Source organism: Pipistrellus kuhlii, unplaced genomic scaffold (assembly GCF_014108245.1).
Source record: "Pipistrellus kuhlii isolate mPipKuh1 unplaced genomic scaffold, mPipKuh1.p scaffold_m20_p_1, whole genome shotgun sequence".
Lineage (NCBI taxonomy): Eukaryota > Metazoa > Chordata > Mammalia > Chiroptera > Vespertilionidae > Pipistrellus > Pipistrellus kuhlii.
The window spans coordinates 137,861,727-137,879,606 of NW_023425404.1; the positions used below are offsets into that span (position 1 = coordinate 137,861,727).

At 32.1% G+C, this 17,880-nt stretch overlaps 1 protein-coding gene across 14 annotated transcripts in view; it reads right to left on the minus strand.

The window, feature by feature from the left end:
• RAP1GDS1 (Rap1 GTPase-GDP dissociation stimulator 1) overlaps nt 1-17,880 on the minus strand; it is a 114,503-nt gene that overhangs the window by 41,272 nt on the left and 55,351 nt on the right. For 12 of the 14 annotated variants that reach the window (XR_004983140.2, XM_036411013.2, XM_036411020.2 and 9 more), the window contains one exon: nt 7,725-7,871. The exons of the other annotated variants lie outside the window; for them this stretch is intronic. Coding sequence is in view for 11 of the 12 variants with exons in the window: in XM_036411013.2 (XP_036266906.2) it covers nt 7,725-7,871 (147 nt within the window). In the remaining variant the exon portion in view is untranslated. The remainder of the gene's footprint in view (nt 1-7,724; nt 7,872-17,880) is intronic. 14 annotated transcript variants of the gene reach the window in all.

Consider the following 17,880-nt stretch of genomic DNA (forward strand, 5'->3'; position numbering starts at 1 on the left):
AAGGCAGAATAACAAAGATTACTTATTCTCTTTAGAATTTACAGCATGAAATAAATGTTAAGAGCTGTTTTTAATTTTTAGTTACTTAATTCCATTCAGGCCATGAGTCTTTCAAGAAAAATTCCAATTTGGGAATTCTCTATATCTTATGAAGATGAGTTAAAATCAGAAAGCCAACTCTGTCACCTCAAATATTCACTCTGAGGAAATTCTTAAAAATAATATTCATTAACATCTATGATTAATCATCTCTAGTTCAGACATAAAACAAATTAAAAAAAGAAAAACATATTAGGGAATGACAAGCCGCAAACATATTTTGTTATTCTGCTGCCCTCACTTAAAATTGGGTATTTATTTAGTATCACATTGCTGAGTGCACTATAATGATCAGGATCAATCCAAAAGCTGACAATCTGAGAAAAGTATTATTTCTGTAATATAATACCAAACTTTAAATCATTAAAAAAAACAATTATAACCACCATATACAATGATATATAAAATATAATATCATATTTTATAATAAAGTTTAAGATTCTTTCATTTAGAAATTCATTCTATAATGGCCAAAGCTGAATATTAATACCAATACTTGACCATCTGAAATTAAACCAAAATGTGCATTTGGTTTATCTCTACTATAAACTCAGTTCTTATCTTAGTCTGCCCATTAAGTAGCAGCTTTATTATAATAACTGCTTAGGAGGATTCTGATGAAATACTAACTAGCAGAAGGTACAAAAACAACTAATTTCTCTGACCTTCCATAAGACAATTTGTTAAAATTAACATTTATAACAGAATTTCATAGAAGCAACCTGCTATAATAAATTGATAAGTTCTATTGAACAAAGAGTAAAAATTCAGAGTTATTTCAAAGAAAATAACAGTTAGTAAAGAGCTGATATATTTTTTAAAACTTTTCAGCTTCACAAAAAAAGTCATTTACACACTTTAAGTACTTTGACAACTTGGGCTTCAAAAGAAGTGAATTTAAAAGTATATCTCCAATGCCTTTATAAACAGAAAACAACATAAATGGTATATTAGAAAATTAATATAATTTTAAGAAGACAATGAATTGTGAAGATAAAATTTTACATTTTTGAATTTTGTTTTCATTAATGTTAGGTAAAATGTTTTTAGTACTTAGTAAATATATGGAAGTATTAATTAGATTGTACCCACAGTAAATACACTTTGGGAATAGTTCCTCAAAGCAAATCATTTCCTAAACATCTAACTTCTGAGAAAGATTTTTTCTTACCTGTAATAAAGTAATACCAAAATATAATATACTCAGGGTCAAACTGCTTTTTAATTTTTAATTAAAACTATTCCTATATATAATTATTCCTATATAATTTATATTCTTCATTTTTTAAGTATGAAGTAAAAACAAGTAAGCCAAGGTTTCGAACTGAGTTCATTAAGATAATAACGGTATAAGCAGAATTATGAAATTGTTGCTATTGGTTGAAATGAAATTAATTATATATTAAGTGATCTTTAAATTAGAGGAGAGAAAGTACTTTACAGGCCTATTTTCAACAACTGAATTTAAGTATTAGACTTATTTAAATTCAATTATTATGCTCCAATAACAAATCCCATGAGCTGTAGTTCATAAATTGCACAGATGGCCTTTCAACCATAGTTCAGTTATCATTAAGTCCACATAAAAATAAATGTGAGAATATCCTGGAGAGATCTCAAGAACCATATACACACACACAAAGAAAAGAAATTCACCAACAGAGTTAAGATAATAGAGAAAAATCAGCTCTATATGTAAAAATCATATATACTAGTAAACACATACATAAATATATGTATCATATATAGGATATCCAGCCAAAATGTACACACACTTTGAATTCCAATGGGTTAAATCTAAAAATAAAGAAACATCAATTGAGCTATCAGCTATTCCGTGCATATTTTTGGGACATCTTGTAAATGATATAGGACACATGAAGAAGACAGTCCATAGACTGTGTATACTATTATATATCATTCATTTTAGAAGGAAAATAATTTTTCCTTTTTTATGCAATGTTTAATTCCTTAGTTTTCTCTTATGGCATAGTTTATGTAAAATAACTATAGTCATTGCTTTAATATTTATTAATTATTAATTTGCTTTAGAATTATAACATATTTATCCCTGTATTATGTGTCTCTACCTACCATAGGTATATTGGGAAATACATTAAGCTCTTAATTATATATTTATGACTAATAATGGTTACTTACAATAAAAATGGTGAACACCAATAGACTCCCTAATAAGGTGTTAAATTATGCTGGTACTTTGCTGTAATATCAGCAATTTTCAACCGGTATGCTACAGCACACTGCTGTGCCACTAATTTTTAAAACATGCAATACCTGACTATTTAGTTAGGGCCACTGACCGATTTTCCCTCAGATCAGGTGTGGGAATGCCTGGCCCATTGGCCGTATTGTAACACTTGCTCTGACCCTGCCAAGGCAATCACAGGCAGGACACGAAGTTCAATAAATCTAGTTGTGGTTTTTTGTTTTTTTATATAGCATCATAACTTTTAATTTGATAATTCTGTATGGTCCACAAATGATACAATAATCATCCAAATGACCCTTGGAGGAAAAAAGGTTCCCCTCCCCTGCCTTAGATTGTCAAATAAAAAAATGACAACAGCCTACAAAACAATAGCTGTCCAGCATGAATAAATCAAAATTATATATTTTTCTCAATTCACAAAAAAATGTACTTTTGGTATGCCAGAGAATTGTAGTAATTGTTATATGTGTGTCATGAGATGAAAAGTTTGAAAAATTGCTACTTTAGACTACTGGTTTGTTTCTATTCAAATTTCAACCAACTTTCCAGTATACATATGCAGATTTATCAAGTTTGTATATTTTATTGATTTTTTACAGAGAGGAAAAGAGAGGGATAGAGAGCTAGAAACATCGTTGAGAGAGAAACATCAACCAACTGCCTCCTGCACACTCCCTACTGGGGATGTGGCCGCAACCAACGTACATGCCCTTGACCGGAATCGAACCTGGGACCTTTCAGTCCGCAGACCAACGCTCTATCCACTGAGCCAAACTAATTTTGGCAATTTTTAACCACAGATTCAACACAGTTAATATTAGCATGTTTCCAAAGTCACTTTCTGTTACTGCCATGCAGATGAATATGGAAAATCAGCTAGTAGAGTGGACAAGAGTTTATAATGCTTCTAATTTATTTAAAGACAGCATGTATTCTAATATCACTTTTCTTCCAAGTTTCAATTTTGGTAATAAAAAATTTTTAGACAATACTAAATATCCAGAAAAGTAAACTAATAAATATTTAAATATTTTCCAAACTCCTACTATATGCTAAAATGGTGCTACAGTTGAAAACAGCTATATGTGAAACAAATTTTCAGTCTTCACTGCAATATTTGACACTGGAAAACAAAAGCTAGGAACAAAGATGTTCAAGAAATTAATGAGACAAAAATATCTTCAATAATAAGTTTGCGTTCCTCATTTATAAAATAATTAAAACTTTAAAGTTGTAACTAGATGAAGAACATATAGGAAGTTCAATACATTTCTTCAAATTGGATGTCAAAATGTCAATATGCTTCCTCTTAATTATAACTGTTAAATAGTTCTATTTTAAAGGGCTACAGCTTTGAAGAATGCTTATTTACCATGTGGAAAACAGATATAATTTTCCCCTAAAGCATAAATTGAAGTAATTTTTACTAAACAAAAAGTTTTTTCTTATTCTATTTAAACCTGATTTTATTTATACAATATTACTGATATGAATTTTCTGGCAAAGTAATTACAACTTTTTCTATTCATGTATTTCACACTCACCTGAATATAAAAAGTTTTAATTGCTTCACCAACAAGGAAACAAAATAATATATTCAGCTCATAGCTTATAAGTATATCATTTTGAGTGAGTTCAAAAGTTTTAAAACTAAGGAACCTTGAATTGTATGCACATTTATAAACGGGTAGAAAAATACCTTTATCGAGTAAGCATTTTCACAATATATGCCTTGCATGTGTGTAGGGAAATTGTTTTAGTCCCTATTTAATGGATTTAAAAATTGTGTATGATCAGGGTTAATCACTATATGGATAGAAATCAACATATCCTAAGTCTCAGTAGGGTGTCAATCTACTTTTGGGACTAATAAAAAATTTGAAAATATTCTTATCAGAGAAACTACGTTGGCGAGTCTTTGTGACCATTTCTAATACTTATCTTTATATTTAAATTTTTTATCTATGGAACTAAATAATAACTCCCTATAAATAAGGCTTAAATTATTGGGTCCATGGGTACAGTTTATTTTTCTGCTAGAATAACAAGGAGGTATTTATCACCCAACTATTCTACTCAGAAAGTAGCAGAGGCTTGTATACTCATATTCAATAGTCAATACAGATAAAAAGGAACTTCATTTATTTTACCAGTGCTAATAAAACGTGGCTCCCAAGTTTCATAAAGTTCTGCTGTTTTTTTGTTTCAGTGACTCATCTAGGTGGACAGGATCAAATGATTTAAAGTTAGCCAACAAAACCTAGAATTTAAGTTGGAAATTCTTTAAATGCATATTTTAAAGAAAAGAGTAAATACACACAAAACAAAGATGCTTAATAATTATGCAAATGAAAACTTAAAGGAATAAAATGTAAGTTAAATAGTGTCATGGATAAAAAGAACCACTTCTTAAACTATGATCTTCATGAAAGATAAACATAAAGGAAAGCAGAGGAAAGGGGATAATTATAAGTTTGGCATTTGTTCCTTTAAAATACGAAAATTGACTTTACTTCTATTTTACCTAACAAATTTAAAAAGCTGCATTCAAATTGCAGCTCTTAGGATAATGGAACAAAAACACCACTGCTCCAATAGTGGCCTAAGAAAAGATAGTAGAGTTTTCCAAAGTATGTAAGTTATTTCTTGGCAATACTTGCACACCAGGGAAAAAAAACTACTCCTACAGAAAAAAACACACATATTATGCATTTTGACTGTGCACTCATGGTTTTAATCATTGTTTTCAGTGCACTTCTCTAAACATTGCCATCCTATAACAAGCATGTCAAACTTGTGGCCTACTACGAATATTTTTGCGGCCCAGCCAATATAATGGTATGTAAGAAGCATTTTAATAAAAAATTTTCAACTTAATTTTTACAATATCCTGCTATACCATAATTACTAATAATGAACTACAATGTTCGTTGATGACTGATTACTATAATCGTGCTGCATTCATTTTCCTTACACGCAGGCACACCATTTCTCTCCACTAACTCTAGCAGCAAATATTTTAGCAGCCGATTGCCACGTCATTAGTTTTGGACTCACTTGTTTGGTGTGTGTACAACAGGAAATATTTCGTTTTCGGAGAACAAGAAGATAGGTTTATTTGCATTACGCTTATTTATTTGTGCAGCTATTCAGTGTCTGGTAAGTTAATGTTCAAGAAAAAATATTAATTTTTATTAAAATGTTCTATTATTTTATGTTAACAATTATTTACTTCAGCCCTTTGTATTTAGCATGTCTCTACTGAAATAAACCTATGTTTCTATGAAAATTGAAGCTTTTGTTTTTTTGTGGCTCACAAACTTAAACCTTGTTTATTTGGCCCATGTTAGCCTTTGTGTTTGACATGCTTATTCTAGAACGTAGATTCAATCATAGGCTCTTTTGGGTTAGAATTGGTGATGTTCTTGACGACCATCTGGCCATGTGACATGCTTTGGTACAGACTTTTGAGCAACAGCTTCCTCAAAGGACAAACAAGCAGATTAGATGCATACCAAGGCTAGTTTTTTATACCCAAAGCTGCTGTCACTCCATGACTAGTTTCTTTCATTTATCTTTCTAAATTATTCTCCCCCTTAGCATTTGTCCCACTTTTTCAGGTGTCCAAACATGAATGAAATTGAATAGAAAGGAAGCAAAATGAACAACTGACCAATGATTTCTTAATGCAATTTAGATACCCATGCTTCATGGTCAAATTTAAATTACTTAGGCACTAGCTATTCATTTTATAGGTTACCCAGACTATTGTTTCTGTTTCTCTTATTCATAGTTAGGACATTTTCTTTTAAAAAACGATTCCATGACAGCACAAGTAAAACAGAAGGAATTGACCTTGTAACAAAGACTACCATTTGTTATTAGTTTGGGTTTAATAGACAAGCCATTTGATGAAAGAAAATTATTATTATTATGGATAATTTTAACTCAGATTTAAAACTTGTTTCTCTTGGATTAATGTAATCCCAGGAAACATTCTGTTTAACTTATAAGTGCTAAAAAGGCAAATGTAATTGAACATTTAAAAATCAGGTGTCATGTGCAAAGCTGGATTTTCAGCTTACCTCCCTCCCCATAATGAAAATATTTGGTATCATTTGACCAAATTGCCATACAGAAACAACTAGCTAGAGAAGAGGGTAGTGGTTCTACCCTTTTAATGGGACAAGAGCCACAGCCCCTGCTATTTGCTATAATTTCCAACACCCGGTCATGTGTTATGGACATTCTTTTTTTTTTTTTTTCTTTTTTCTTTTTTTTCAATTATTGAGAATATTTCTTTGAACCCATGACTATTAAGTGAAAAATTTTTAAAAATATGCCTCTAAAAGGCCTTATGTTTCTAAAACACATGAAAGTTAAGAATAATATTGCATGGTCAATATACAAATAAAATGTCTCTATCATAGACTTCAACTTAAAATGGCATTATGAAATAAATCACAGAAAGAACTAATTTCTATTGTAGGAAACTACTAGAATTTTAACATCTGACCCATAAAGTAATTCATATAAAATAATAAGTAAATCAATTTTATGACAATTAAAAGTATAGTGAAACCTTCATGCCACTCTTTTTATGTTCATTTGATTAACAACCACACAGGCTATAAAGTACTTATTAAATTTCTCAATTTAATAAGAAATCTGAATTGCTCTAAACTTTATTTTTACAATGCTAGATTATATTAAAATTTTTTGTTATTCTTACAATTAAATCTAGTATCTAGATAAAATAACTTATAAAGACAGTCTTTATGGTTGTTTTTTGTATTTACAGTGTTTATGTTTTAAAGCTACTCCTGGTATTAATATGAAGTAATTAACATGAAGGTATTTTTTAAAAAATCCTCACCTGAGGATATGGCTTTATTAAGTTTAAAGGAAGAGAGGGAGGAGGGAGGGAGGGAGGGAAAGAGGGATGCGGAAAAAAAGAAAAAGAAACACTCATCTGTTGCCTCCCATAAGCTCCTTGTCCAGGGACCAAACCCAAAACTTAGATATGTGCCCCTGACCAGGAATCAAACTTGTCTGCGACCTTTAGAGGTATGGGACAATGTTCATATCCCAAATGAGTCACCTGGATAGGATAAGCTATTTAAATAATTTATTTTTTAAATGCTCATAGCAAGAAATCTTAAACCATACACCATTGTTGTTTTGTTTTGTTTTTTTAGTTCCTTTAATAACTAGTGTCATTTAATAAATTGGACCATTCTGTGTTTTTCAAAACTGTAATTTTATGTTAATTACTAATTTTATATGTCACAAATTCTTTGTTCATAATGTTTCCAAATATTTTTGTTTTTTGCTATAGTAATGATGATTTTTAGTTTCTCCCCCCGAGATAAAGCAAGTTTTCAATTTTGTTTACCATTCTCATTGCTATAGTTCATCAGCATGCCACAAAAGACAGTCAAGAGCTTCTCATTGGCGGGATCTGTTCTACCGCACAGTGACCTTAAATGGTCAATTACAATCTGTGCACCACCTGCTTGGTCAACTGCATTTCTGCCCTCATCTGTAAAACAAAGAGTTAAATTTAAAATAAAAGAAAAAAGAAATGTACCTTATAGTTTCAAATATAAAACATAACAGTGCTATTCCTTATTTAGTGAGTAAAAATATAAACCTAAGAAGAAAATTAAGTGTCTTTTTGGAAATACAAAACAAAACAAATAAACATGGAAATGGGGTGGGATGGGGAAAAGAGATAACCACTTCCTAAGAGAAGAAAAGATTATTTCCAATGGCATCAAATAGGAGCTTAAAGAACTGTTTTAGGAGTTTATGACTATCTCATGAAATTTCCTTCTCCTCTTTCACAAATGACAATTTTCCATAAGAAGTAAAAAAAAATAGAAATTAATATTCTTTTGGAAATTTTTCTCACCTTGAAAACCACTAACTATATCTTTCTATCAGTGGTTCTCAAAGTTAGATATTATCAAAGGAAATTGTCTATGGCATAGTATAATTCTAGATCACAATATATAATGCCTAAATATTAGGACTAGGGTCTTTTAAATGACATTTTCTATGGTGCATAAGCATGTTCCTTTTTTCAATTCTTGGTAGTTTGTGTACCTCACTTTTCCTTTTTCTCTTCAATCTAGAACACACCAATATACCAGTAGTTCAACGTTACAACAAATGGTTAAATGATGGTCATACGTACATATTATATACAACAGATGTCATTTAACTATTGGAACATATAAATTGCTTTAGAATAATTTCTAACCCTGGAACATAAGAATGGAAAGAGATGAAAAAAAAAAAGTCTTTCTAAATCTGACTTTCTTATATAAAATATAGAAGAATCTAGGAAAAGTTCTGTCCAACAGTTTTGACAGCCATAAATATAAGCCACATACATAAATTTAATAGCCACATTAAAAATGTAAAAAGAGGTTAAAAATTCATTTTAGCAATATATTCTATTCAATTCAATATGTCGAGTATGATCATCCCAACATGCAATCAACATACAAATTATTAATAAAATATCTTACATTCTCTTCAAAATAAAAGTATTTTATACTTACAGCTACATGTCAATTCAGACTAGCCACATTTTAATTGCTCAAAGAGTCTAATCTGACTAGTGGCTTATCACACTGGATAATGCAGCTATAGAAGCATTTAATAAGGATCAATAAAAGAAATTGCTCACGAAGGAAATATAGCTATCAAGTTAGTAAATAAAGAACTTTCATTTTTCTAATGAAAGAACTGAAACTAAGGTCCTATATATTGAATCACTGTCTATTAATATTATCTATATATATAAAAACCTAAGAGACCATTACGACCGAAACATTTGCTATGATGCGCACTGACCACCAGGGGGCAGACAATCAATGCAGGAGCTGCCCCCGGGTGGTTAGTGCTCTCCCACAGCCAACCTCCTGGGGCCGGCAAACCTCCTGCAATCCCTCCCCTGGCTGGCTGGCCGGATTGGCCCTCTCTACAGCCAGGCTGAGGGACCCCACCCGTGGATGAATGTGTGCACTGGGCCTCTAGTATAGCTAATAATATTAGTGAAACAATATGTATCATTTCTTATAATATACAAAACACAACTTATATAGCTTTGTATCATAAATACCTGCTTCATAATTTCAATATATTTTAAGAAAATCCACAGTAAAATGAAAAGTTTTTTGTCATTTTATTATATTATTATATTATTATATAGATTATATAGATAAGAACAGGGCTCTATGCTAATCAACTTTAAAAGATCATAGGAAATTCTTAATTGCCAGGGTAACTTAATTGTCAGATGAGCTAGGAAGAAAGTTTTATTTCATTTAGAAATTTAATTTCCAAAGTTTTATTTTCTAATAATATTATAAATTATCTGAATTGCTGAACAATTTGTAATTGGATGATGATGGAGAAAACTGAACATTAGGATTACAAATATAAATGTTCAGACTTTCAATAATGTGAACATACAGGATATACCACCCTTTAAATTACAAAGTTCAAATATATTTTTATTCTCATTGCTGAGTAAATATGAGATTTCAAAATATAAATAGTGTATGCTTTGAATTTAAAAAGCTTAGCATTAACTTCATGTACTAGAAAACTAAGGCTTAGAAACTATGTGAAGTCTATCTGCAGTGAACTGTAAAAGCTAAGCTGACTTCTCAAAACTCAGCTAGTCAATATTTTAAAAATTCACCTCAATATATTTTAATACAAATTTGTTCATCCAATTTAATGCAATATATAAGAATACAAGACAAATTAGATATTTGTGTAGCAGAGCCATAGTGTGTTTTTTTTTGCTTCCTTTTCCCATTCCCTATCTTCCCCCCTCCTGCCCTGTTTGGATTGTCTACAACATTGCTTTTAACTCATGTATTATTAAGAGTTGGTTGCAGGGAATAAACTCAAGAAATAACATTATTACCAAATTTGAGAAGACTAGCAAAGGAAAGCACAGATAATAATAGATATCTGAGTTGAAAAAATATTAACCTACACTACAGGAATGTTTATACCCATCTTTCTTCCCTCTCTCCCCCCTTCTTTTAACCAATGAACCAGGGAAATAAAATTAAGAGAATTTTATTTATTAAAGTTTTTTTTTAAAATCAGAGAATGCAATGAAATAAATTATAACTGCATTCTTTTACTGAACTAAAAGGAGCAAAAGTCTTTAAGGGCATCTTACAAATTATTTAAAATATCTATTAAGACACGTGTAATGCACAAGTCCATATTTTAAAACTTCACTTCAATATATTTTAATACAAATTTGTTCACCCAATTTATTAATGCAATATATAATACAATTAGAAGACTAATTACATATTTGTCTTGCATAACCACAAATATATAATTTTTCTTCCTTTCATTGCTTCCCTTTCACATTCCCTATCTCCGAATAAACTATTTTTCCAGTCAAGATAGCTCTATAGATTTATGTTATTATATTGAAATAGTATTATTATTCACTTAAAAATAATTTCCAAAGGTTCTTTACATAAAAATGTCTTATCTCTGGATGCAGGTTCACTTTTAACTCTTATCATAAGTAACTTGTGATTGTGAAGCAACCTGAGTAGTTACCTCAATAAAATTCGTATCTTTATTTTTCTGTCGATTAAGGTATTACATATGTGCACTTATCCCCCTTTTGCCCTACCCCCACTCATGCCCTCACCTCCCTGGTGTCTGTGTCCTTTGGTTAGGCTTATAAGTATGCATACAAGTTCTTTGGTTGCTCTCTCCTCCTTAACCCCTCCCTCACCTACCTTCCCTCTGAGGTCTGATCGATGCTTCTCTGTCTCTGGAACTATTGTTGTTCATTATATTCCACAAATGAATGAGATCATGTGATATTTATCTTTCTCTGACTGGCATACTTCACTTAGCATAATGCTCTCCAGTTCCATCCATGTTTTTGCAACTGGTAAGAACTTCTTTTTTGTACCGCCGCGTGTATTCCCATTGTGTAGAGGTACCATAGTTTTCTAATTCCCTCATCTGCTGATGGGCACTTAGGTTATTTCCAAATCTTAGCTATTGTAAATTGTGCTGCTATGAACATAGTGGTGCATATATGTCCTTTCTGATTAGTGTTTCTGGTTACTTGGGATATACTCCTAGAAGTGGGTTCACTGGGTCAAATGGGAGTTCCAGCTTTTGAGGAAATTCCTTACTGTTCTCAACAGTGGCTGCACCAGTCTGCATTTCCACCATCAGTGCATGAGGTCCTTTTTCTCCACATCCTCAGCAGCACTTGTCGTTTGTTGACAGGTGTGAGATGGTACCACCTTATTGTTTTGATTTCCATCTCTCGAATGATTAGTGGCTTTGAGCATGTTTTTATATGTCTCTTGGCCTTTCTCATGTGCTCTTTCTAAAAGTATTGATATTTATTTAGGTATGGTGCCCATTTTTTCATTGGGTTATGTTTATTTCTTCAAGTTGTATAAGTTCCCTGTAAATGCTGAAGTTTAAACCCTTATAGTGATAAGGGCAAATATGTTCTCCCATACAGTGGCCTTTCTTGTTTTCTTGATGGTTTCTATTACTGTACAGAAGTTTTTTATTTTGATGTAGTCCAACTTATTTTATCTTTAGTTTCTCCCTAGGAACTGTATCTGAAGATATTGCTTTGGCATACGTCTGAGATTTTGCTGCCTGTGGAAACTTCTAATATTTTTATGGCTTACAGTCTTATGTTTAAATCTTCAATCCATTTTGAGTTTATTTTTATATATAGTATGAGTTGCTGGTCTAATTTCATTATTTTGCATGGATCTGTCCAATTTTCCCAACACCATTTATTGAAGAGAATGTCTTGACCCCATTGTGTGTCATTGTATGTCTTTGCCCCCTTTGTCAAATATTAATTGAGCACACTGGTTTGGGTTAATTTCTGGGTTCTCTATTCTATTCCATTGGTCTACATGTCTATTTGTGCCAGTACCAGGCAGTTTTGAGAACAGTGGCTTTGTAATACAGCTTGATATCTGGTATTGAGATCCCTCCTACTTTATTTTTCTTTCTCAGGATTGCTGGGTCTTTTTTTATTCCATATAAATTTTTTGAGAGTTCGTTCTAGGTCTGTGAAATATATTGTTGGCATTGAATCTATAGAATGCATTGGGTAGTATGGATATTTTAAAGATCTTGATTCTATAAGTCCATGAACATGGTATGTTCTTTCATCTGATTATGTCTTGTCTTCCTGTATCTCTTTTTAAAGTGTGATGTAGTTTTCTGAGTACAGTTATTTTACCTCCTTAGTTTATTCCTAGCTATCTTCATTTATTTGGTACGATGGTAAATAGGATTGTGTTTTAAATCTCTCTTTGTTAGTTTACTATTGGTGTATAAAAATGCCATAGATTCTTTGGCATTAATTTTGTATCCTGCAACACTGCCAATTATTAAGTCTAATAATTTTTTGATGGCGTTCTTAGGATTTTCTATGTATACTACCGTCATCTACGAATGACAGTTTTACATTTTCTTTCCCAATCTGGATACCTTTTATTTCTTCTTGTTGTCTAATTGCTATGGCTAGCACTTCCACTACTATATTGAACAGAAATAATGAAAGTGGGCATCCTTGTCTCGTTGCTATTATTAGTGAAATGGGTTTAGTTTTTGCCAATTGAGTATGATGTTAGCTGTAGGTTTGTCACAGAAGGCTTTTGTTATGTTGCGTATGAGTCCCCCAATTTACATTTTGTGGAGGGTTATCAGGAAAGGGTGTTGGATTTTGTCAAATGCTTTTTCTTCACCAGTTGATACAACTATGTGATTTCTATCTCTTAATCTGGTTAGTGATGTATCAATTTTATTGATTTGTGAATATTGTACCATCCTTGCATCCCTGGAATAAATCCTAATTGTGTATGGTGTATGATCTTTCTAATGTAATACTGAATCTTACTTGATATAATTTTGTGAAGGATTCTGGCATCTATGTTCATGAGGTAAATTAGCCTGTAGTTCTCTTTTATTGTGTTGTCTTTATCTGGTTGTGATATTTAGGTAATACTGGCTTCATAGAATGAGGTTGGAAGTGTGCCTTCCTCCTGAATTTTTTTGAATAGTCTGAGGAGAATAGGTTTAGTTTTTCTTTGAATGTTTGGTAAAACTCCCCAGTGAAGCCATCTGGCCTCAGGCTTTTTGTTTGCTGGAAGCTTTTTGATGACTGCTTCAATTTCTTCCATGGTTATCGGCCTATTGAAATTTTTAGATTCTTCCTAATTAAGTTTGGAAGGTTGTATTTTTCTAGGAATATGTCCAATTCCTCTAGGTTGTCTAGTTCATTGGAACAGAGCTGTTCATAGTATTTAAAAAAATTATTTGTATTTCCATGGGGTTTCTTGTTATTTCACCTCTTTTATTTCTGATTTTGTTTATTTGGTTCCTCTCTATTTGGTTCTTGTGAGCCAGGCTAGAGATCCATTAATCATATTTATCCTTTCAGAGAAACAGCTCTTGGTTTCATTAATTTTTGTTTTTGTTTTGTTTTGTTTTTTTGTCTCTATGTCATTTATTTCTGCTCTGATCCATGTTATTTACTTCATTTGCTCTCTCTAGGGTTTTCTTGTTGCTCTCTTTATAATTCTTTAAGTTGCAGAGTTTGATGACTTATTACCATTTTTTTTTTTCGAGGTAGGCCTGTAGAGCTATAATTCCCTTTCAGGTCTTCTTTTACTGTGTCCCACATGTTTTGGGTTGTTGTGTTTTCATCGTTATTCATTTCCAGGATACTTTGAATTTCTTCTTTGATCTCTTTGGTAATAACCCAATCATTGTTTAGTAGCATGTTATTCAGCTTTCAAGTGTTTGGCTTGATTTGATTGTTTTTATTTAGTTAATTTCTACTATTATGCCATTGTGTTCTGAGAAGATGCTTGATATGATTTTGATCTTCTTGAATTTGGAGAGACTTTGCCTGTGACCCAATATGTGATCTAACATTGAAAATGTCCTATGTGCACTTGAGAAGAATGCATATTCCGTGCCTTTGGGGTGAAATGTTCAAAGACATTAATTAAATCCATCTGATCTAGTAGGTCATTTAGGATTGCTGTTTCTTTGATTTTTTGTCTAGATTTATTCAGTGATGTCAGTGGGGTACTAAAGTCCCCTACTATGCTTGTATTGTTGTCAATCTTGCCCTTGATATCTTCTAAGAGTTTTTTGTTTTGTTTTGTTTTGTTTTGTTTTATGAACTTGGGTGCTCCTGCATTGGGTGCATATATATCTACCAGGGTTATACCCTCTTTTTTTATGGATCCCTTTAGTATTATGAAGTGGTCTTCCTTCTCTCTTGTTATGGCCTTTACTTTCATCCCTTCACTTTCAGTCCATGAGAATCCCTTGTTCCGAGATCTGTCTCTTGTAGACAGTATATATATGGCTAATTTATTTTTCAATCCATTCAGCCACTCGATGTCTTTTGATTGGAACATTTAGTCCATTTACATTTAAAGTTATTATTGATAGGTACTTGTTCGTAGCTATTTTTATTTTTTGTACCTGTGTTCCTTCTTACCTTTTTATTTCTTCTTTTTATACCAGTCCCTTTAGCATTTCTTCCATTACTGGCTTGGTAGTGATAAAACCCCTTAGCCTTTTTTTTTTTTTTTTTTTTTTCTGTGAAGCTCCTAATTTCCCCCTTCAATTTTGAATGATGGCCTTGCTGGAGAGAGTATTCTTGGATTCAGTCCTTTGCTTTATATCCCTTTGTAAATTTCCTTCCATTTCTTTCTAAACTAATGTGTTTCTGTTGAGAAGTCATTTGATAATCAAATGGGAGATTCCTTGTATGTAACATTCTGTCTCTCTCTTGAAGCCTTTAAGACTCTATTTGTCCTGAACATTTGCCATCATAATTACTATGTGTGTTGGTGTGGATCTTTTTGGGTTCATTTTGTTTGGGACTCTGTGATTTTTTTTTTTTCTTCTTCTTCCCCACATCAGGGAAGTTTTCTGACATTTCTTCAAATAGGTTTTCTAATCCTTGTTCCTTTTCTCGTTCTGGCACTCCTATTATTCGTATGTTGCTTCGTTCCATGTTGTCCCAAAGCTCCCTTAGGCTCTCCTCCTGTCTTTTAATTTTTTTCTCCAACTGGAGCTCTGTTTGGTTATGTTTTGCTTCCCTGTCTTCTAACTTACTAATATAGTCCTCCGTTTCTCCTAGTCTACTGTTGAAACGTTTCGTGGTGTTGTTTTTTTTGTTTTGTTTTGTTTTTTTGTGTTTTTTTTTTATTGCAGCTATATCACTCTTTATTTCTTCTTGATCCTAAGTTAATTTTTTTCATCCACCTGGTTTATGGACTGTATCGCTCTTATTCTGATTTCTTTTTCTGTCATATTGCATGCCTCTGTTTCACATAGCTGCTTTCTGGCTATTCCTCCTTTTCTTTCCTTTGGAGGTTTGTCTCACCATTTTTGCTTTCAATGAAGGATCTAGTTGTTGAGTTATACAGAGGCTGCTCCTCAGTTGGCAGCGGCTCCTCTAGTGGATGCTGTTTGTAACAGTGGTGGCTCCTCTAGCTGGCCAGGAGCAGGCTGCTCACGCAGTTGCTGCTCCTCCTAAAATTTGTATCGTAATTTTCCATAATTTTAAGTTACCCAACCACTGGATAAAGTGTAGCCCAGCAAATCTGTAAGCCTTGCTATATTTTTTAATGATGACTTGTCACACAAGTTAGTTTTCAGCATAATTATGTTCTTTCTTCACACTATGTAAGAGCAGGGCTTTATATAAAAGAAATAGTGCACTTCCAGTACTGTTAAGCAGCCAAAAGCAGATAGTAGTAAAATATTTATATCTCAAAAAATATTGTTACTAAGTTTATTTCATTACCAGGTACAAGTTATACAGTAAGCTGGAAAAAAAATATCTAAAAACACCACTGAATAAAATTATCATGATGTATTATAGTCTATGCCAATTTCTGATTTTAGTTACATTTTTCCCCCAAATAGGCAGCAAATATTTCTCCATTTTGTACTATGCTGCAAATGCCTAGTACACAATAGGCACTCAATATTTACTGAATGCCTAGGATCTCTGGCTAGAATTTGGTAAGTTATCATTCACTTTAAGCATGAATGTGTGTGTGCACATTTTTATGTTTTAATCACCACATATGGTTTAAGCTTCATCTTCTTAAACTTTATTTCAATGAAATCATGTTGTATTTATTGTGCTATGCCTACCTTCTTACACTCAATAATATGTTTATAAGACCCATCCACTGTTTTATTCTTCTTTGCTGTAATATACGCATTGTATAGACACATCACATTTATTTGGCTGTTCTTTTTCTGATTAATACTTGCGTTGTTCCTAGGTTTGAGCAATTACTTATAATGCACAGACAGTATCATTGGTTCATATAATCTGTACATCTTCCACTTTTTTGATAATGACAAATAGGTTTCCAAAACCAGTGTACATTTCCCTCCAGTAGTGTGTGAGCTCACCTCTTCACTACTACTTCGGTATTATTTGATTTTTAAAGTTTATGAAATTTAATGGATGAGGTAGAAACTATTTCAGAGTATAAAAGGAACAAGTCTTTGTGACAGTCACTCTGATGTATGTTTAGTAAGGCTGTTAATTTTGTATCAAGAGTATACAGCATATGAAAAAAGAAACCCTGAACAGTTTAAGAGGGAGGGGAAAACAGAGAGTGGGCGGGGGAGACAGAAAGAGGGGGAGAGAGAGAGAGAGAGGGAGAGGGAGAGAGAAAGAGAGAAAGAGAGTGAGAGAGAGAGAGGTAAATGGATACACATATAGATATGAGAATTTGAAAGAAAAAAAAGACAGCTAATAGAAACTGACTATAAAACCTATGTAATAGTATAACTGAAGTAAATTCTGGATCATTTTTACATTCATGTTTACAGAAAAGCCTTATAAATTTTATCATCTCTATCATCACCAACTTTCCTAAATGAGAAGTTAAAAGGCTCAAATCTTTGATAGACTGAGGAGGACAACTGGGAGGCAACAGGGTGCTGGGTGTGAAAGAAATCCAGAAAGTGCAGCGTAATAGTAAATTCTGTCTAAAATTAATTTTTCTAAATATCGATTTATTTTTATAATTTAAAAGTCGATAAATTTCATGCTACTTTCCACTTTTGTGGCTTAATATCACTTTAAATTCTCTGTATGAAATACATTAAAAATTTATTTTTAAAACTATGCCTACATACATATTTGATCTTAATTTCCCTCCTACCCCTAATTATTTATATGATAACAGGCTCTTGGTTCCCTGTGTATCCATTTGGTCAAACTACTAGAAGTAACAATTCTTTGTGATATCAGGAATAGTTACTGTGCTAATAATTATGATGCAGCACCTCAGAAAATTATGACTCCATGAAAAATAAAACCAAGTTGGTCCGAAGGTTGAGGGTGATTGTTAAGCTGATTAACATTGTTAAGCTGAAAAATAAAACCAGGAGCTGGTCAGACTAGCTTTCATCTAAAATTTTTAAAAATTAATATTTGGAAAAATGAG